The sequence below is a fragment of the Artibeus jamaicensis genome, unplaced genomic scaffold (genome assembly GCF_021234435.1).
Source record: "Artibeus jamaicensis isolate MK-2021 breed Jamaican fruit bat unplaced genomic scaffold, CSHL_Jam_final contig_1157, whole genome shotgun sequence".
Lineage (NCBI taxonomy): Eukaryota > Metazoa > Chordata > Mammalia > Chiroptera > Phyllostomidae > Artibeus > Artibeus jamaicensis.
Window position 1 is genome coordinate 1,007,901 of NW_026521226.1, and position 23,022 is coordinate 1,030,922.

At 40.5% G+C, this 23,022-nt stretch overlaps 1 protein-coding gene across 3 annotated transcripts in view; it reads left to right on the plus strand.

Annotated features, from left to right (window-relative positions):
• The window catches only part of FRMD4B (FERM domain containing 4B), a 193,957-nt gene that overhangs the window by 124,516 nt on the left and 46,419 nt on the right, over positions 1-23,022 (plus strand). For all 3 annotated transcript variants that reach the window (XM_037130749.2, XM_037130748.2, XM_037130750.2), the window contains exons 6-7: positions 5,593-5,649; positions 6,694-6,716. In XM_037130749.2, the coding sequence (XP_036986644.2) occupies positions 5,593-5,649; positions 6,694-6,716 (80 nt within the window). The remainder of the gene's footprint in view (positions 1-5,592; positions 5,650-6,693; positions 6,717-23,022) is intronic.

Genomic DNA, 23,022 nt, shown 5'->3' on the forward strand with positions numbered 1-23,022 from the left:
CAGCTGAGAGTCTGATGGGAACTCCTTTGTAGGTGACTGTCCCCTTATCTCTTGCTGCTTCCAGAATTCTCTCCTTCATTTTAATCTTGGCTAATATAATTGTGATGTGCCTTGGTGTGTTCCTCCTTGGGTTCACCTTCTTTGGGACTCTCTGAGCTTCCTGGACTTCCTGGAAATCTATATCCTTTGCCAGATTGGTGAAGTTCTCTTCTATTATTTGTTCAAATAAGTTTTCCAATTGTTGCTCTTCTTCTTCCTTTTCTGGTACCCTATAATTCAGATGTTGGAATGTTTAAAGATTTCCTGGATGTTCCTAAGCCTCTCCTCATTTTTTCTGAATTCTTGTTTCTTCATTCTTTTCTGTTTGGTCACTTTTTTTCTTCCTTCTGGTCCACTCTCATGATTTGAGTCCCAGTTTCCTTTCCATCACTATTTGTTTTCTGTGTATTTCCCTTCATTTCACTTAGTGTAGCCTTCATTTGTTCCTCTAATTTGCCACTAAAATCAACCAGTTCTGTGAGCATCCTGATCACCAGTGTTTTGAACTGTGCATCTGATAGACTGGCTATCTCTCGGTCACTTAGGAGTATTGTCTCTGGGGGTTTGATTTGTTCTTCTGATTGAGCCATTTTTGGTCAGGTCACACTTGCTAGGTATGAGGGCCAGAGCCTTAGATGTTCACTAGGAGGGGGCAACCCAGTGGCTGTGTTATGATGTTGTATGTGGGGGCGTGGTCAGAGAGGGGCAATGGCCTTTGTTAAGCTCTCTTTCAGATTTTGGTCCCTTCAGCTGCTTCCCAAAAGCAAACCAGGCCCCCCTGGTGCCAGCTCCCGGGTGTGTGAGCCTGTGCACCCTCCAGGACCCTGTGGGTCTCTCCAACAAACTCTCTGTGAGCCTGGGAGCTTCTCCCGGCACCTTGACCCCAAGAGTTTTTCCAATTGGTGTTTTAGTCTTTAATTCCCATTGCCGGGGCCCTAGCCTGTGTGGTCTGTCTCACTGCTGGCTCCTTTACTTGATTTATATGCAAGTGAATGTGTGACCGCAGTCAGCCAGCCACCTTGCAACCCCACTGGGTCTGCCCATTGCCACCCCATGCCTGGGATCTGCCAACGGCCACCTGTGCGCTTGGGTCACTCTGGTCCAGCTGCTTTTTCCTGTGTGACCCCGCTCCACCAGATGCTGACTCCACCCCTCTTACCGGTCTGGATGAATGGTTTATTTTTGTCAGACTTTAGTACAGTTCAGTTTTCCATGTTTTGGTTGTGTTTTTGTTGCTAAAACTTTGTTTGTCTTTAAACTTGGTTGTGCAAGGAGGCATAGTGTTTCCACCTATGCCTCCATCTTGGCCGGAAGTCAGGTTTGGTTTCTTTTCATGGTTCCTCATGATTAGATCTAGTGATATATATTTGGCAAGAATACTACTCAATGGTATGCTGGACCCAGCTAGTACCAGCTATGAGGACCAATTCTCACATCTTTTCCCAATGCCGTGTTTTGTGGTGTCATATTGGTAGCTTGAAATGAGCCAACGTGGGAGGATTTGCATCATGGATATCAACAAATGCTGCAAATCAGGGCTTTCCTCTCTACTGCTACCCCTACATTACTGTTTTTGAAACATTTACATTTATAGCACAGCACTGCATATAGTTGTGTCCTCATTGCACACCATCAGAAGGCACAGGATGCTGGTCTGTGTAGTTATTGGGGATATTTCATTCGCTGGTTAAGACAGTATCTGTCAGGTTTCAATTCACTATGAAGAGTAATCATTTTCCCCTTTGTAATTAATTGTCCCCAAGGTGAGATCCTTTGAGACTATGTCACTATCTTTTCCTGTTTCTCCTCTAACTTTGACCCAATAGCCTATATGTATTGAAGTCTCTGTCTGAATCAATTAGTACTATAATTATTGCAAGTGGTAATTTTCTATCTCTTTCATTTCTTCTACATTTATTTGTCAATGTTTTACAAGTTAGGTTTTTTGTAGACTTAACCCTAAAATAGATAAGTAATTGTTAATAGACTTGTAGGCAAACTGACATCTCCCAACAGTTTGTCAAGTTGCTCTAAATCCTAAGTATTTGTTATTAGTGCCTCTTGCTATAGTGCAGAATAGTTTCCATGGACAACAACATCAACACAGAAGAAGCAGAATGAATGTTCAGAAATTATTTTCCCATTCAATTATGAGTGTATGTGTTTGATGATGACATACTGTCCCACCAACAGTGGAGGGACATTTGGAGTCTTTTTTCCAATCTACCTAATTCTGATTTTTAACAAAGCAAATCTTTGAGAGATTTCTGATGAAATATTTGCATTGCAGTCATCGAAATTTAGCTAGTGCTTGGCAGAGTGGGAAGGGCACTGCAGGGCATCGAGAGTAATATCTTCTATGGGATTAGACAATGCACTGAGGGTCGTGTCCCTGTGGAGTAGCATCATCTGTCAAATAACAGGAATCATAGTTCCACTGAATTTACTCTCACATTCTAAAACTGTCATGTATTTTGTTCTCCTACTTGGGAAGCAAAAACCTAGAGTTCACCTCATTAGCATGATATCTCCATCAGTTGAACCAACAAGCCAGGGAAAAAATAAGGTGTCTAATGTGGAGCCTGAACCCAGTGACCCACTGGTTGAATCCACAGTCCAGTTAGATTAGCTGTGAGGGTGCAGCACCAGGACCTGATACTGTTTCATATTACCCCTGGGCATTCAGCCACATCATCTGACTGACTTCTCTGCTTCTCTTTGTTTATCCTTGACAGTCTTGTAAACCCACTGAAGGATCCAATTACCTCTCCCTTTAAGAAGATCCGTTTCTCAAGTGTTAGCTTCCCTCGTACCTATAAGGTTACCTCTGTTGCCATCTTTGTGAGTAAAAGAAATGTTCTGGCCTAGGCCAGACTGCAGTTTCTAAAGAACTTTTGCACTCCAAGCATGAAATTCTAGAGTTCAGTGTAAGTCTTAATTAAATTTCACCATGGGGAAATGCTGAGAATCAGGCAAATAGTATTATTCCTGGCTTATCCATGGCTTTGTGAATTCCATGCAAAAGTCAATTAACCTTGACATGACTATCAGAACTCAAAATAGATTGCCTTGAATTTCCAGAATAGAGGTTAGCCCAAGGGTGAGGTGGGGGCTGAGGTGTATAAGAGACTGTGGGGCACTGCCAAATTGTGCTTTCTTTCTCCCCCTGGGTTTTAATAGGGCCCACCCTTGCTATCTCACCACAACCCTCCTCCACCAGGATTGCGTCAGGGTAAGAAAGTCTACAAATGAGTTGTGTGTCTGTCTTCCCACTCTGCTGGAACTGTTTCAGCCTGGTACTTCCATGCTCCAGCTCCACATTTCAGTGTTTTCAATATTTAATGGCCCTTCTAAGGTAGAGAATTATTTGGCAGTGTCCTTAACAGTATCTCTCTGAGGTCTTTTATCTGCTGAACTTCCATTTACTAAATTGAAAAGCTGATATCTGGAGTATTGTTTGGCCTTGAGTAGCATGGCTCAGTTTGTTGAGCATCATCTACAGGGCGAAGGGGACATGCCCGGGTTGCAGATCCATCCCTGCGTGGCTGGGGTGAGAAGCAGCCCATTGATGTTTCCCTCCCTCTCTTTCTCTATCTCTTCCCCTCTCTCTAAAAATATCTAAAGATTCTCTTTATCTAAAAATAAATAAAATCTCTTAAAAAGTATTGTTTGGATGACTCACCTAAGGTTCTAATGAGGCAAAAGGAGTCTTTAGGGGTGGACAAATATTTTCAATATATTTTATTCAGCTTTGGTTATTTTAATGCCCAAAATAATCCACTTTTTCTCTTCTCTAAGATTTTAAGACAAATTTAACTTTAACTTTGAATTTGAGCCTAATTTCAAATTCAAAGATGTGTTAGAAGTCCCTCTCCTCTTCCCCCCTCACTGTACATACATTATTTTGTTTGTTTTTACTTTGAATGAAAGGACTTTAATCTTTCTAAAATTTAATCTTAATCAACACCCACCTCACCTGTTGGGTTAACTGTTCCATCATCTTTTGCCAGGTTAGAAAACCACTGTCTCTTGCCTGAAAGACAGAGGGCAATTAATTCCTACCGTCAACCTAGCTTTTCTTTGTATAGTCATTGTTTCTAGAGATTATAGGCAAGCTTTAAAGTCCAAGGCTATGGGGCCTCTCAGCTTGTGAAGCAGAAAACTTCTGAAGCAGATTCATTGCCTCCAGTTTCAGAAGGGACACTTAAGTGTTGGTGAATAAAGTTAATTTGTGTTCATTTTGTAATGCAAAATAAACATGAATAATCATCTTTGCTGACATTGTAATGTCCTTGGTGTTTGGTTTGTTTATTTCATTTTATGGCTTTAGTTTTGTTTTGTTTTTGAAAACCCCAGTGAAATCACTCAGAAACCTGAGAGAAAAGTGTAATCCTTCCAGAAAACCTCACAGAGCTGACTGCTTCTGTAAATCCACTGAGTGTGCATTTACTCTGGTCTACTTAATTGCTCCTCATTGATGTACCTGGTATAACTGGAAAACCCTCCAGCCTGGGTTCTCAGGCAGAAGGGAAAAGGAGAGAGGGCAGGGCAATTTCCAGGCCCAAGAGTTCCAAATCATTAAACACTATGCACCTTTGAGTGCTGATTTATACAGGACCTGGGCAAGGGGTGAGTGATGAGGGATTGTTTTTATGTTTGTGAGAATATCACAAAAAAAAAATTTTAAATAGAGATCCTTCTAAACCACTTATTGTTGCATTATATTACAGAATGCAGAGACAGTATTTACATATATCACTAATTTTTAACAAGATAAATGAAGGTGCATTTGAAGGTTGTGAATAGATGCAATACCCTTTCCACAGACACTTATGCACCCCAATCAGGCTACTGAAAAAGCATTTTTGTTAACCAAGGCCCAGAACTTCTATTTTAATTTGAGATCTTGAAGGATGAAAAAATAAAATAACAAAAAAATGATGAATTAAAGCTCATCAAATTTCAAAATAAAGCAACAGAAGTTTAGTGTTTGAAGTATTTGCTATAACTGCTTTTTAAGATTTTACATTATATTTGTAATGCTACGAATATTAGTTCAATAATGTGTCATTGTCACAGAAGTGAATTTACATTTTTAATAATATTTGCATTGTGTGTATACCAAAATAAGCATTCTATGACACAGAGAAAAAAATCTCAGGAAAGCACTAAACTGATTTAAGAAAATATTATAGTTTAAAAATAAACTTGTAGAGATATAAATAATTCATTTAGAAGTCTGAATTTTCACCCTCAAAGTCATTCATGTTCCTTCTAGAAATGCTCCCTAAACAAACAACAAACTCGCACAGCTAGTTAACACGCACACACTCACACACACACACACACACACACACACACACACACACACGGTGTGGCTTCCTCTTAACCCTGGAGGAAGTGCTGCACGCCCCCGTCCCTTTCTCTCAATGGTATGATCTGTATTTGATCCCACACTGAGGTGCCAAGCTGTGACAGTTTCCCAACTCTACAGCCATTTGCTACATCCAGGGGCGGTCTGAGTCCACTGATGCTTTCCTTTCCCACCAACAGGGGCAAATTGAAGTAGACAGTGAAACCGTCTTCAAGTTAGCTGGGCTGGTTTTACAGGTAAGAACGGACCAAGCTGATCTTTTTTATTTGTTGCTTTTGTAAACTGCTGCAACTATGAAACTTATGCAGGGGCCAGTCGCTGATGGATTTTTAAGTCAGCTGGTTGCTTGCCAATGAAAAATGGGAGCAACCGTGTTCTGTTTTAGCGTAGTTTGTATGAGCTACAGCATGAGATTGTGTATATCAAACGAAAATGGATTTTGGATTGCTCTGAAGGAAGAGTTAAGACCATGTTCCTGGAAAGTAGCTCTGGGTTACCTGAGAGGCCGCAGTTGTTACAATGGCTGCAATTGTAATTTAAATTTAGCAACTTTTGTTGACATTTTCTTGAGGTTGAGTTAAAGGACCCTTTAATTCTTTTGTCTCCCTTTTTATTGAACTTATGGGGTGTCACTGGTTAACAAAATTTTACAGGTTTGAGGTGCTCAATTCCACAACACATCATCTGTACCTTGTATTGTGTGTTTGCCATCCTAAGAGAGCCCTTTAATTCCTGAAAGCACTGGTAACTAAAAAAACGAGTGTGCTCCATGCTGGTTTGAAAGGAGTAAACAAATAACATGTATTGATTTACCCTGGGTCATGGTTTGAAAGGTCTGCTCCCAAACTAAAATGTGCCATTCCAATAGACAAGCATTTATCACGTGGCCTTAGAAGCAAAAAGGGGAAATAATCCTCTATTCTTCTTTTGTTTTTATTTAGTTATTTTTCAAGTACATTTTTTGTCTATTTCTCCCATCCCAGCCCCCCCCCCGCCCTGTCTCCCTCCTCTCTCCCATTCCCTTCCCCCAGTCCTCCTCCCTGTGTTCTTCTAAAGATATATTTGTCTCTAATGTTAAGAATAAGAACTAGCTCATGACTACTAGTGTTTCCTTATGGACACCACATTCTTCCCCATGGTCGTAGAGAAAGTGTTCCTTGGTACATTATTCAAAACAAGACAGAACTCAGGAACTTTAAGAGGGGTAAATAATCAAGAGTAAAGTTCATTTAGCTTAATTAACATAAATAAATACCAATCATCTATTTTTATTTTTCCAGGAAGCCAAAGGGGATTACACCAGGTAAAGTGGGTTTTTTTTCTCATACTACTGTGCAAAATAATGTGGGCTGAGTCTTTTTATGCTATTTTAAATAACAATGGATACAAAATCAGAAGAAAATAGATCCCAAGGCATGAGACTGAGATCTCTTCCCTCTTCAAATAGAGACCTATTCTTTTTGTGAATAAATCAGCAATGAAGCTTTCTTACAACTTTTCAATCCAGAGTGACAGTGAATTGTAGTAAGAAGGTCTCAAAGTTCTTTTTCCTATCATCAGTTAACATGACAAAGAAATCTATAAAAAGCTTTGTTATCCTATGCTGAGTTTTTTTAACTTACAATAATCCTCTGTTTAAAGAGTTATACCATAAACACAAAAAGATTAAATCTATCAGCTGCTTAGTTAAAGGATTAATAAGGGCTTTCTCTTTGCAGCTGCCCTGACGGGGCCTCAGCCTTCATACACTTGACCGAACAGTTGTATGGTTGCCACCAAATCTCTCACTGGTTCTAACTGCATAACTGATCATCACAGAGTGTTCACATTTGAATTCAGCCTCTGCGTGCTCTACTCTGTCCTTTTAATGTGGTAGTTGTAGTCAGAAGAGAGTAGAAAGAGTTCAACGTGGCAGAGTGCATGCCTCAGCCCCACACTGTTAATGTTTGACCCCCTGTAAACTTTACCCATAGATTATTTACAGACAGGCTAGTGCTCAGTCACAGCCAAGTCTTTGAATAGTGTGTACCTTAACAGACTGATAACAAACCGATGCCTTCCAAGTTTGAAAACTTCCAGTCTGGAGCAATGCTTCACTTCAGACTCTGAGCACTCTCCTTGGCTGCCCATTCACTTTGGTAGAATGACTGAGGGGAGCACTTAATGTGTCAGGATCTGCTCACCACATCCCTTGTTGGCTCCATTTGTGCTATATTGTTATTTTAAATTGCTTCAGGTTAGGGTATACGTTTGAAGAAATCATAAATACCCATAAACACCACTTTCTTAATTAAAAGAAAATGTCAGGAGTTAAAATGGGGACCAATTATCAATAGTTTCTAGGTCATTAACATCAAGATCTGCTGTGTCCTCCCTGTTGTCTTTTCTGGAGGAAACTTATTTCCTAGGAAGATCAGAAATGCAAGGAATGCCATCATGTAGGGAGGGGGTGAGTCTGAAGTTGGTTTACAAATGAGGGCTCCAAGGCCAAAAGCTTATACTATGCAGTCTGTGGATGGCTAGTCCTTCCTCCCCCACTTTCTCCCAGTCTCTCTGAGCCTCACTTCCTCATCAGGAAAAGGGCACCCATCCCTTTTCAAATGTGTGTAAACATTGCCTAGGGCAGTGTCTCTATACACTTTGGCTATTATTATTATAGTATCATTATTGCCCTGATCAGTATCATCATCCTGTCCAGTCTCTGCGCCACCTCTGAAGAGACTTTTGGGACTAAGGTGGGTCTGGAGGAGCCGTGATAACATGTCAGGGAAAGAACAGAAGAAAAAGGTTGATTCCAGAAACTTTCCTCAGAGGAGGAAGAAATTTTAGAAGGGACATTCCTGTGGTAGTCCAGACCGTTTAGCCCTAGAACTTCAGGGTTAGCAGGTTGGTCTGGACAAGCCCAAACCAATCCGTTTGCTTAACTTCTGTTTGTTCCCAATGGGTTCCTGAGTGATCACTAGCCTGAAGAATTGGGGGGCACAGGTTTGAAATTGTCTAAATAATGTTGACCAGTAGGAACATGGAACTGAGAATCGAAGAATTAGCAACAAGACCCAGAGTGAGCCATTTGTCCTTCCTGGGGCTTGGTCTCCTCATCTGTAAAATGGGACTTACAATAATAGTATATTCCCTGTAGGATTGCTGTGAGGATTAAATGAATTAAAATTTACAAAATGCTTAGAATAGTTCCTGCAATTTCTAGGTTAATTGTCCATCAAGTTGACAGACATGATTTCTTACTTCCCTGTTGGTTCAAATATGAACTGTTTCTCATTTTATTGCTAATATGAAAAATGCTGTGGTGAACAACTTTGTGTAGTTAGGATTGTGGTTATTGGTGATTATTTTCTTAAGTGATATTTCTCAAGTGGGAACAAGCAAAGGGAAATTCCTTAAAGAAGGCAACAAGCTAAAATGAAATGTACTCATCTTTGATACCACTAAATTAAAATTATACAAAATGCATAACTCTACCAGTAACATCTTGTGGATTCCTGAAATGTGTCAGCACCATCTTGGCTCTGAGGATGCAGAATTATGGGGGCAGGGTCTTCCTTCCTAAGAACTTGCTTTCTAGCAAGACTTACCTAGGGGACAATTCTTAATTCCACATTATTGCTGTTCATATGTAGGTGACTGCAGCTTTTGGCTTTTAGAACTTCACTGAGTTTACTTTGAACTTTAAATATGGGCCAGAAGCTCTCCCCAAATACTTTCCTAAGGGCAATGGGGCTTTTTCAATTAAAACAAATTGAACACTAAAGTCTTAAAGCTCTAGTCTACCCACCTCTTGTGAATATCTCCCTCTCCCTCAAATTTAGTATTTCCAAAGCTAAACTCATCAGCACCCCAGCACCCCCACCTCCATTCCACTGTCTGCCGTTCAATGACATCACCATTCTCTGTTGATCATCTTTAAGGATTGCCTTTCTGTCCTTCCATCCTTTTCTCCCTCTGTCAGCTCCCTTTTTTTGCCCTTTTTATCAGAACCCCAGCTTGCTCAGACACTATTCTTCACCCAACCTGACCATAAATTTATGTGTGTGTATTGTTTGTCTGAGTGCTTTCTATGACATTATTTAAAACATCCGTCTCTGATTTTATTCAATCTCCATATAACTGTTATCATCCCCATTTAACAAACAAATAGATGGCAGGTGTAGGCCTAAAAAGACTTCATCCCATGGCCGTCGAGTGTCCAGATTAATTCTGATCCCATTACACACCAACCTCTGCACATAATCCCAGGTAGTTTCCTAAGACATAAACTTGATCTTTAATGTTGATTCCAACAATCTCTTACAGTTTCTCATACTACCCTCCCACCATCCTAACCTGGCATTCAAGGCTGTACTTAACCTGTATTATACACTTTCATTTCCATCCTCTATTGTTTAGACTCCTTGAGATCTATCTATGCCTCTCCCCTCTCTTCTCCACACACCCTCTTCTACTTTGCCTTTGTGGCTTTGCTTAACTCCTTTTCCCAGAGATTGCCTTTAAAAACAATGGTCCTCCTATTCTTACTCTGCTTCCTGCCCTGTTTCCTTAAGAGTATTTTAAGTTAACATTATCATAACCAGTGGGAAACCTCACTTTCTGGAAGTTAATTAAAATAGTGGAGTGAGAACTTCCATTTTCTTGAAATAGTTGACATTCTGAATTTCCAAGTCAGCCCTTAAGATGCAAAGATAACAAACTACTGGGGTAACACAACAGAGACAAACGCCAAGAATTCCTGAAAGCTGGCTCATCAAGGAGAAAAGGCCTGATCACTGAACAGCTACAAATGAGTTTGTAAAAGCCAAGCTTTTAAAAAAATCTCTCTCTCTCTCTTTCTTTCTCTCAACATCTCCAAAGGTGCAAGTTTCCAAGAAACATGTGGTTAGGGCACTTCTGCTTATAAGAAAAAGCAAGTAACTGCAACTTACGATTCAGTGCTGGGTCAGAATGAGAAAATATTGTCACCCAGCTTCAATGGGAAGGGTTAATTCACAAGATACAGCTGTGGTACCAAATGCAGCTGTTTCCCATGGGAAAGGAGCTTCTCTGGACACCTTGGCAGTAGTTCAAGAAGAAGGAGGTGGGAATCAAAGACTTTAAAGAAACTCTACCCTAGTCCTTACACCTCCAGAGCACTTAAAGCTCTAAAGTGTCGTTCTATTTCCAGGCCCCTTAAAATCCATGACAGCCTTAGCTGGGTGAGCAGTTGGTGCGAGCATCACCCAGTACACCAAAAGGTTGTGGGTTCGAATTCCAGTTGGGGCACGTAAGGAAGGGACCCAATTGATAATATTTCTCTCTTTCTCTCTCCCTTCCTCTCTAAAAATCAATTTTAAAAGTCCTCTGATAAGAATTTAAAAAAGAAAAATCAGTGACAGTAATAACAATAGCAGCTTCCAGGGGCCCGTGCTATGCTGACTACTTACTCTCACCAATGAGGAAGCCGTAGTGAAGGCAGGAGCTCTAGTACTTAACTACATGGGTTCCAATGTAAGCCCAGGCATTTGTTGTATAACTGTGGAATTAAATATTCATCTCAATAAATATTATGTGTTGTTGTTGTTGTTCAATTTTCACACCAACTTGTGACGGCAGGCACTGTTGTAGTTAGGGTGTCCACATTTTGTAGTTAGGGAACCTGAGCTTCTTTGCAAACAGTAAATAGCCTGCTATCCAGGTCATGTGGATAGAGCGCAGGGTCAGGGCTCCGAACCTTATGCTCTTGACACACAGGAGCCTCCACTTTTGTATTTCAGCATGAACTTTTAAAAATCATTTCCTTCCTCACTGGCAGAGTAAAGAAACCTGACTTGACAAAAATTGAACATTTGTGTCTTATTTCAGGCCATGGTTTTAATGAATCAGCAAAATGTTTTGGGGATAAAGTTGTTGAGAAGTAGCTTTCCTCTCTCTCTGGAAAATGACTCTATGTTAAGAATTGACTTAAAGATACAAATAAGTTCTTTTGTAAATCAGTTTGTTGCATTTGTATTTTATTTTTAATGATTTGTAAATACTTCTAAGTGTTAAGCTGTTGGGTTGCAGGTTTGATCCCCAGTCGGGGTGTGTACAAGAGGCAACCAATAGATGCTTCTGTCTCACACTGATGGTTCTCCCCCTCTCTCCCTTCCTTCCCCACTCTCTCTAAAAATAAATAAATAAAGTCATAAAAAAATGATAAGCAGTCAGGGGTGTCTGTTCTTCAGACTCCCTGGAGGCTTCATTCATCCCTCGATTTTAATTTCATTAACTATCAGGCAGGGTAAACAAACATCCATCAAGTTCTGAAACTGCTTTTTCTGAAGCAGTTTGGAATCATACAATGGGCATATTCTCACCTACTCTGAGCATAGAATGTTAGAGCTGCCCTAAATAATGCACTTGAAACCTCATTTCACAGCTGATGAACTAAAGAGTGACATATCCATGACAATTCAGGTAATAAGACCAGGCCTACAGTCCCTAGGTCTCTCCAGCTATCTCAGAGGCCAGCTATCTTTTAGAGGCCTACATGGATTCTTGCTGTCCCTGATAGAAGATAATGAGGGACAGTCCCTCATTAAATACTTATAGTGGACAAGGCACTGGACTAAGCAGGGGCTGTGATGGAGACAAACTGAGTGTCCAATATTCCTTTTGTTACTGAGCCACAATAATTCTACATCCTTTACAGGAGCCATTGGGGAAAGGCATGGACTCTGGATTCAAAAGTGAGTTTGAGACAAGCTCTCTTCTGCTAGTGGGTGACCCTGAGCCAGTTTCAAGCCATCTGAACCTAAGGTCCCTTTTCTTCTAGCAGTTTGCCATGAGGATTGCATGAGATAAAGCACATTGCAGGGTGGAGACTTGGTTCTTGGGAGTTTGCTTCCACCACCACTGAATCCTATCTGTTATAATGAGATGTGTTTTGTTTTTACCATCTTAGTCATTTTTAAGTGAATAGTTCAGTGGTATTAAGTACATTCACATTATTGCACAACCATCAGTGCCAGCCTCCATGACTTTTCATCTTACAAAACTGAAACTCATGTCCACTAAAAGTAACACAACTCTCCTCCTCCCCTGGCCTCTGGCAGCCATCATTCTACTCCATCTGTGTAAACTTGCCTTTTACGGAGCTCATGTAAGGGAAATCAAACAATACTCACCTTTTTGTGATTGGCTTATTTCATTTAGCATAATAGCCTCAAGGTTAATCCATGATGTACCATGTATCAGAATTTCCTATATTTTAAGGCTGAATAATATCTCATTGTAAGTATATAGCACATTTTGTTTATCCATGCATCCATGGGTGGACACTTTGGTTGCATCCAGTTTTTGGCATTTAAGAATAATGCTGCTATGTACAGGGATACACAAATATCTCTTTGAGACCCTTATTTCAATTCTTTGGAGAAAAGAGATGTATTGTTTAAAAAGAGTCCCTGACTTCCAGGTACTTAATTATATTCTACCATTCATTGGGGTGGGTGTGGAGTTTGAGTATAGAAATATAAGATGGATATCAGATCATTACTCTAAAACCTTGGATCTTACCTATTAAAATTAGTTCTTGAAGCGTTCAGTACTGACTTCTGGCCAAGATGGAGGCATAGGTGGAAACACTGTGCTTCCTCGCACAACCAAAATTAGGGGCAACAAAGATTTAGAAATAAAAACACAACCAGAACAGACAGAAAATTGAACTGTACAGAAGTCCGACAACCATTCAACCAGACCGGTAAAAGGGGCAGAGTAAGTGGCTGGTGGAGAGGGATCTCAGCAGGAAAAGGGAGTGGCAGCCAGACCTGGGAGCGCAGGAGGTACAGACCTGACCACGGTCACACATTCGCACACAGATAAACTAGGCAAAAATGGGCAGCAAGACAGACTGCACAACCTAGGGCCGCAGTGATGGGAAATAAAGCCTAAGAGCACCTATTAAAAATGTGCCAGCTTGTGGGAAGTGGCAGAGGGGACTAAAATCTGAGAGAGAGTGAAACAAGGACCATTGTTCCCTCTCTGAGCCCACCCCCACATACAGCATTACAACCCAGCAACTGGGTTGCCCACTCCCTCGTGAACACCTAAGGCTCTGGCCCTCATACATAACAGGTGTGACCTGACCAAAAATGGCTCAATCAGAAGAACACATCAAAGCCCCAGAGACAATACTTCTAAGTGACCAAGAGATAGCCAACCTATCAGATGCACAGTTCAAAACACTGGTGATCAGGATGCTCACAGAACTGGTTGATTTTAGTTGCAAATTAGATGAAAAAAATGAAGGCTACACTAAGTGAAATGAAGGATAGGAAGAAATAATGATAGGAAGAAAACTGGGACTCAAATCAATGGAGTGGACCAAAAGGAAGAAAGAAACAACCAAACAGAAAAGAATGAAGAAAAGAAAATTCAAAAAAATGAGGAGAGGTGTAGGAGCCTCCAGGACATCTTTAAATGTTCCAACATCCGAATTATAAGGGTATCAGAAGGGAAAGAGGAAGAACAACAAGTGGAAAACTTATTTGAACAAATAATAAAGGAGAACTTCCCCAATCTGGCAAAGGAAATAGACTTCCAGGAAGTACAGGAAGCTCAGAGTCCCAAAGAAGGTGGACCCAAAGAGGAACACACCAAGGCACACCACAATTACATTACCCAAGATTAAAATGAAGGAGAGAATTCTACAAGCAGCAAGGGATAAGGGGACAGTCACCTACAAAGAAGTTCCCATCAAACTTTTAGTGGATTTCTTAAAAGAGATCTTACAGGCAAGAAGGGGCTGGAAAGAAGTATTCCAAGTCATGAAAGGCAAGGACCTACATCCAAGATTGCTCTGTCCAGCAAAGCTTTCATTTAGAATGGAAGGGCAAATAAAGTGCTTCCCAGATAAGGCCAAGTTCAATGAGTTCATTATCACCAAGCCCTTACTATATGAAATGTTAAAGGGACATATCTAAGAAAAAGAAGATTAAAAAATATAAACAGTGAAAGGACAGCAAACACAGTTATTAACAACCACACCTAAAACAAAAGCAAACTAAGAGGAAGCTACATCAGGAGGGGAGCCACAGAAATGGAGATCACATGGAGAGTTAGCAATGGGGGAGTGGGAAGAGGAGAAGGGGGGAGAAGGTACAGAGAATAAGTAGCATAGATGGTAGGTAAAAAATAGACAGGGGAGGACAACAGTAGTGTGGGAAATGTAGAAGCTAAAGAACTTATAACACATGGACATGAACTAAAGGGGGGGAATGTGGGCGGGAGGAGGTGTGAAGGGTAGAGGGGAATGAAGGGGGGAAATGGGACAACTGTAATGGCATAATCAATAAAATATATTTTTAAAAAAGAGCTCAGTACTTACATTAGAAATATTGATGTAGGTGAATGTTTATTGACATGCAAAGATGATTACCACATATGAAGTGGAAAAAAACACAAATATGCATATTATTCATTCTCTAAAAAAACTTGTATACCAATATATTTAAACACATGATACACATATAAAAACTGATCTATCGTGGTCTCTAATTGTTTTTGTTCATTTAGTCCCATATATGTATTCTCAATATATGTATAGTTTATTTATTTATATAATTATGTACATGTAGAACTATACCAATACCATATACATTTTTAAATATTCACAAAAGATGTCTGGACAAGAGTTGCCTAGGGTCCAGGCTTCCTTCACCTTCAGACTAGTTGGCCTATATAGCATAGGTACATATTCTAACTTCTCCTACAGGAAGCTGCAGAGGCAGGCTCTGCCCTGCCAGGGGAGGACTGAAGGTTTCCTGCTTTGCTGCCTACAGCTGGCTCAAAAAGTTCACCCGAGTCTGTGAAAAGACTGAGTCATTTGATTGTGGTCTCAGGCTGCATTGTCCAATTCAGACTTACCATAATAAAACTGGTATGTTGATTTCTATCTCTGAAAAAAAATTCACAAAAGAATAACATGTCAAAATAAATGAGGTAGAATAACATGTTCAAAGAAATGGATAAAAATAGATATCATCCAAAGTTCCAATATTTTCCTTCTGCACAGCTGCAGACTTCTCCACCATAAAGACTACAGTAGAGTGGATTCAGAAGATAGGGCAAAGCTGAGTTTCCACTTCTCACTGGCGAGCATTATTGGCTAAATTACTGAACATCTCTAAGCCTGTTTCCTCCTATAAATAGGAATAATTGCAATTTTTTAAAATTTTTTATTGCTGAGGTATGATTGACATATAACATTACATTCGTTTCAAGTATACGGCATAATGAATCACTATTTGTATATATTGTAATATAATCATCAAAATAAGTCTAGTTAAAATCCATCACCACACATTAGTTTCTCATGATGAGAACATTTAAGATCTATCCCCTTAGCAACTTTCAAATATGCAATACAGCATTCTAGTGTTTGCACCCTGGTTTATAGTGGGGGCAGAAAAAAATGAAGCTATTATCATTGGTGTCATGGCTAATGGTTCTTCAGAGTGTTGGGAATAGAAATGTTTATAATTTTTCTTCTCTGGGTGGTATGGTGTTTTCATTTAACAACAATGAAAATGTAGTGCTTTTGTCAGAATTTTTTTTGTTATTTTGTATTTTTTAAAAACACAGAGCTTAGGACAGTGATTTATCCTCCACTAGATCCTCTTTCAAAATGAGCATAAGAGTTGTGGAAGATTACTCACTTTGCCTGACTGAAACTTCCAAATCTGTCCCTGCCCCCACAGAGCAGCGAGCCTTTCGGCCATCCTGTCCACAGCCTGCTGCCATCTGGTGACCTATGTGCCTCTGTGAGCAGCTCACTCATTTCCGGCACAGGGGTCAGAGGCTGGTCAGGCAGAAAGGAAGCAACTAAGACAGTGGAAACCTACCAGAGAATAAGCTGTGGGCAGATTGACTGCCTAGGGTGTGGCCTGTGCTCTCACACAGGGTCCCCTGCTCACAAGGGTCTCTTGCTTGGTTTGAGGCTCCTCTGTCAACAAATAATTCTTAAAGATTTTTTAACAAGAGGCTCCGCATTTTCTTTTTTCACTGGGCCTTGAAAATTGTGTGGCAAATTCTGGCTGTCAAAAATTGTAAGACATTGAGAAGGCCTGGTTGTTGAATGGATGTTCAAGGGGCCCTTCTGTAGGTGTCTAAGTAGCAGCTCCACTGGGAAAGGTGGAACCACACAGAATTCTACGAACCAGGTTTTTTGCATACATGTCTGGGAGCCTCTTAGCCCTTTCTGATTCCAATATGCATGATCTCCGAGGTCTAAGGCACAGGAAGTAACATAGTCTCTACTTGTTAATGAAAATCAAGAGCAAAAATACTTATGAAGGAGTTAGAACAGTGCCTAATATCTGGAATGCTGATATCTAAAAGCTTCCTGAATATTCGGTCCCTCAATCCTTGTATCAACTCTGTGAGCTAGGCAGTGTTATTATCCTTATTTTACAGGTAAGAAAACTGAGGCCAAAAGAAGTTGAGTGACTTGCCTAAGTCACACAGCTGGTTAGATGTGGAGCTGAGATTCGAACCCAGGCCATCTGATGGCAGAGCTCATACTCTTGCTTCATTATTATGCACACTGCTTTTACAGTTACCTAGTAGGTGCCAGGTATTCTTACACACTTTATACATTTTTTCTTCAAATTTTACCTATTGAGATGCTTATTGTGCAGATTTGGAGACTGAGGCCTGGCAATCAAGGTCACAAATCTGCTCTACATGTGGTCATCAAAATTATGACAGATGTTATCCAAGACAGGAATTGGGGGAACTGTAACAGGTGCTCTTACACCCTCTGCCTGTCACTGGTGAAGGGGGAGCTACACCATCTCCTCCACAGTCATAACCACCCCTCCCCCAACCTTCCTCTTCCCCCTCGAAAGACAACTATCCCCTTCTTTGTCTCCAAACTGGCTAAGGCTCCACATACCAGACTACGATACTTTCTTTCTCCCCAAATAAATCTTTTTTTCTGATGGAACACCTGGTCAACTTTTTGCTTACAGTAGACATGGTAGAACTTGTATTTGAATCCACAACCTTGGAATTTCCATTCTGCCTTTTCATTTCATAATGCCTCAAAACTGGATCCAAAAGATGTTTAATGGTATCTAGTGGACTGGGTTGACAATGCAGGTGCAGTTAGACTTTGGGGAACTTCTGGACCCACACAACAGGCAATTCTGCCAGGTTGTTTCTGGCAGTAATGAGACGTTCTCTGCACTAGCTCAGACCCTGGAATCCTGCCTGGTTCTAATCCTGACTCAACTCTGAGCAGCTGTGTGGACTTCCACAAGTCTCATCATGCCTTTAAGTCTTGGTTTTTCTCTCTGTAAAGTAGGGTGGTAATCTTACCTGTGGAAAGTATTGTGAGGATCATGAAAAGTAGCTCATGTTACATGCTTAGTTCAGTGCCTAGTATGGTGTAAGTATTACAGTGATATCTTTACCCAGGTACCAAAAGCACAGTGAGGATCAGTCCTGTGTGGGAAGTGACATACTTGATCTTTTCCTCTCCAGGTATGAACTGGGCCATTACAACCATCACTGTGACTTGGTACCAAAATGAAACTCAGTCCATCTGAGCTTTTCACATAGCAGCTGGCTACAACATTTGCATGTCTGGTATTTGGTATGAATAGAAGCTAGCATGACATGCACACCATCCAGAGTCTATCCAAGCTAAGGGATGGCATTTGGAGATGATTGCTATAATCCCTCTCTGATACACATTCAGTGCCTTTGGTTTGGTTGAAGAAAAATAGTAACAACATAAAGCATATTCGGTCTCATTATCTGTGTTCAAACAGCTGATGTAATTGATCCAGTTTTTGTGTGTTCAGGAAGGACACACTGAGTTGCACATTCAGGAAGAAGGAATAAAGCTTTGGGGCTTATAAGTAGACCACAGATAATTCTCACTCGTCTAGTAGGACATTTCCCAGGAGAGGAATAGATTTCTTTGACTTCACATCCTTTTGTAGGAAACCATTGTCTGTTTGATTATTTTTCTTCCATGTGCCTTGTTTTCTAACTCTAGATTTGTATGAGAGGGAATTTTTAAAACTGTGGCAAAATATACATAACATAAAATTTACCATCTCAATAATTTTTGAGTGTATATTTCAGTAGTGTAAATATATTCACATTGTTGGGCAACTGACCTCCAGAGCTTTTTCTTCATCTTACAAAACTGAAACTCTATGCCCATATTCAACAATTTCTTCATTCCTCCTTCCCCTTAGTTCCTGACACCACCATTCTGCTTGCTCTCTCCATACATTTTTGAAATATTTTTACTTTAAGTATTTACAGATTTTCATTTTAACTTGTTTCTCAGCATAAGTCATTCTTTCAAGAGAGTTGAAAGTTTAAAGTAGACACATTGAGAGGCCTCAGTGAGCTGGCTAATGTTTAGAAAAATTTTTTATCACATTTTCATTATTATTAGCTATTCTTTAGACTTAAAAAAGAAATAGTTTGACAGTTTATCCCTGTCAAGCCTGTTGATGAACAGAGTAATTTGTCCTCTATTATCGGTTAGGCCATAGACAAAAATTTGTTGGGAAAGAAATTCTAGCTGAGAGTACGCTCTGTTTCCAAGAACACAAGCACCTTTCTTGCATCTTTGGGAGAGTGCTGAGATAAGAAAGGTCCAACACAGTCTACGGATCAGTCCTGATATCAGGAGAGCAAGTGTCAAGGCAGGACTTTTCCCCAATGACTGTGGTTCTCTATTGGACAAACCCTAACACTGCTTACAACTTTGGACTTGGCAGTGGTCTTCAAAGTTCTTTTCCCTTGTGGTTTATTACCAACCCTTAGAGTTGCCAGTTTGAGCAAATAAAAGTATACGATGTCCATTTAAATTTGAATTTCAGACAAGCACTGAAATATTTTTTAGTATAAATGTCCTAAATATTTAAACTGGCATCTGTAACCTAGATCACCCACTGTGCATTTAATGGTAATAGCCTACCCCTAGCCTGGTCTGAGGGTGGTAAGAAAACAACATTTGGAAAAATCTTTTTATGATGAGGAAACCAAGGCTTACAATGATTAGTTTACCTAAGACCACAAAACTCCTTGGAACACGGAGACGTGGGACTGAATCCAGTTCTAAGTCCAAAGCGTATTGCTGCAAATCAGAGTTCTAGGGCCAGCTGGTGGGTCTGTTTGTTTCTAAGTCTGTGGAAGCTTTTCAGTAGCCTGCATCTAAATCCTGGTTGCCCACAGCTACAGTGGGACAGTGGGTGGCTGTCTAAAGCTCAGTTTCCTTATCTGTAAATTAGAAATGGCACCATGTCAAGATTTGCTATAGGATTAAATGAATTCCTATAAGTAAAATGGTCAGCCCTTGTCTGCCATACCACACTTGCCCAGGAGAGTCCCCTTTAAAGCCATCAGAGTTTCTTTCATTGTCCTGTGAAGGGGCTGAGAGGTCTGAGGGAACTGGAAAGCAGAAGCAGCCTAGAAATGGCCACACCTGAACCTGAGTGGGGGCGTTTCATTTTGTGAAGATGAAGCGGGCAACTCTTCCCCAGAAGCAGTGGGGCACCTACTTCAGCAGATGCCAGGAGAATGGCTCCAGTAATATTTCAGTTCTCACTGTCCACACCATGGATTACTACAACCTGATTTGGCTAGAGGCATAATCAAGAATATTTAAAAGAGGTGGCGAAGGGCGAGGTGTAGCCCAGCCAGCCTGCCTTTCCCAGCCCCACAGCTCCTCCACTTTCCTCTTCACCCAGCTTTCCAATTCCCTCCACTCCTTCCTACTGGAAGGACCAGCCCCCAGCCACTGTCCCTCTAACTTTAGGGCCTTTGGTACATGCTCACACATTGGAGGGGCGGTCCCCTAGCTGCAAACTCAGTGCTTCGAGGGCTGGCTGGGTTTCTGTGCTGGCACTAGACCTGGATTAGATTTGAGCCCCAGGTCTCTGACAGCTTCTTTCCTGTTCTCCCTCTGGTCCATGGGCTTGAAATCCTGGAACAGGTGTCTCATCAGGGGGAGAGATCTTACAGTAATTTTTTTGAATCAGTATAAAAAGTCGAGTACATATGTGGTATCTGTTGCGGGGTGCTGCGCTTCTCACCTGAAGTGACATACAGGTGAGTTTGGATGCCTTCTTTTACAGTTGTGTTGAAAATGATTAGGGTCTGATTTTGTTGCTCTTTTAGAAAAAAATTAAACTAAATTTGGTATCTTTGCTATTAGAGGACAACTATAGACTGTGGTCATTTTGGTTTGGTTCAAGAAACACTAAGTTATAACATATACATTTGGTCTTGTTATCTGTGATCAGATCTCTTATGTGGTTTAATCCAGTTTTTTGGCTAATTCAGATTAATCTAGTGTTTAAAAGTCTTCACCCAAGAAATAAACTTGTTAGTAGAATTCATCAGTAGCCACTATAAGTGCTGAAGCCCCAAGTTAAGCGGAGGAAAGTCTTCCCTTCCTCCCTATTTACTCCCCCATTTGTCTTCCCTCTTAGGAATTTTACTAAGGAGGAGTTAGCCAAAGTTACATAAAGCACAGGTTTGGAGTCACATCTACTTTCTTGCTATGTGAGTTTAAATTAATCTCTCTTATCTCTCACTGTTCGTATCTGTGAAATGGGGATACCAGTGTCAGTAGCATAATATGCCATAGAGAGTGGGTTGTCCAGACTCTGCCACCTACTAATGCCCAGTGTGAGTTGTTGTTCAAAGCTATTTATTTCAGGGACTGATTGACGGTGCTCACTTTGCATCACTGCTTGTCAGCTTCTAAGAGTCTTCTGGGCTGTCAACCTTTCTGACTTTCCTGTTTTACATTGTTGATTACTATCTCTTTCTTGTGGTTTATGATGTGATTATTCAATTATTCCGTGGCAGTGGGTCTCAGGCATTTGTTAAACAGATTGCTGGATCCCACCTTCAGCCCTTCTGATTCTGTAGGTCTGGGGTAAGGCCCCAGAATCTGCATTTCTAACCAAGTCTCAAGTAATACTGATGCTGTTGATTAGGGGATTGTGGTAACAGTTGACCCTCGAACAATGTCATGGTTAGGGGCTTTTACCACCTACCTGTGTAGTCAGAAATTCAAGTATAATTTTTGACTCCCCAGAAACTTAACTACCCGCAGTATCTGTGAGGGATGGGTTCCAAGGCATCCATCCCCCCACTGCAAATATCCAAATTTGTGGCTGCTCAAGTCCCCTTTGTAAAATGGTATAGAACCATTCACACAGTGGGCCTTCCACTTCCACAGACTCCTAACTGCAGAACAAAAACAGTACCAGTATTTATCGAAAAAAATCCACATATACCATCTTTTGCCATGTATCATATGCATTTTTTGGCCAAATTTTTGAGAGGAAAACAAGGATGTCCATTATACATAAGTATAATGATTTAAATGCCATGAGCATAATAATGGGTGTAATAGTCCCATACATAATGCACACAAAACATGGGTGCGCACTATAAAAAATGCAATGTGTGGACATACACAGTTCAGGGTCAACTGTACTGTGTTTTCTTTTTCTTGTTACCTTTAATATCCCTTTGCCTAGGAATTAATAGAGAGAAATTTACTGTTAACACTCCATAGTTATTAAGTCAAGAAGATAATAAATAAGAATTATTATTGAAGGCCAAGTTCCCAGATGACTGAGAGAAGTGTGATTTTTTTTTTCATTTAAAAAGGGGTGATTTGAAGACAATCTGGCCGGTGAAAAACTCCTCTAAGTAAACTGATGACATACCTTAAACTGCTAATCACTGAGCTGTTGATTATCGCCAGTAGCTAAGATGAGGAAATTAGTGTTCATACACAGTGACGAAGATTCTTCCAATAATGACAAGTTTAAGCAAGCTGCCATCCTCAAACTGCTCGAGTGCTTTAGTAAGTAAGTTAGCAGCTATTATATCTTTAACAGACATGAAATACACTTTCACTGTTATGATCATTACCATGTTCTGCTCCTTCAGGCTCACACACTACTTGGATGGTCAGTGCAGGTTTCTCCCAAGTATTGGTAAGAAAGTGGCTTATCACCAGGGTCCGTACAAGGCAAAACCTGCAGACTGGCAAATGTCTCTAATTAGCACAATTCCCAAGGACAGGAAATCTGCAGTTTCTGTGGGATACAGCATTAAGTAGGGCTACCAGCTATGACAACTTACCTAAGTTCTCAGCCACCCCTTCTCATAAACTTTTATTTAATTCCTGATGATATTTAGGCTACAGGTTGGACTTTATCTTGAGTGTTCAAACAAGCACTATAACATTTGCATGTGCATTTTTGTGAAATATGTATTTTGAGTTATGGTTATATGTGAATGAAAGATTGCAGTCCCAAGCTGCATTTAAAATAGCTCAGTCTATTTCTCTCTCTGAACTACACAAAGTTCCTATAGACATTTGCATTGAGTCATTATATTTAATATATACTTTTTAGGCACATTTGCTTTGGGTTTCAGGCAGGGAGAGCTTTAGCTTTGAAAAGAAAAGGGAAGTTTGGGGCCTGGGCCTTTTTTTTCAAACCATCTTAAAAACTGAGATGTCCCCCACACCCGGCAGAGCTGGGTACCATCTTCTAGGAAACTCAGTGATTCCTTTGCTCTAGGAA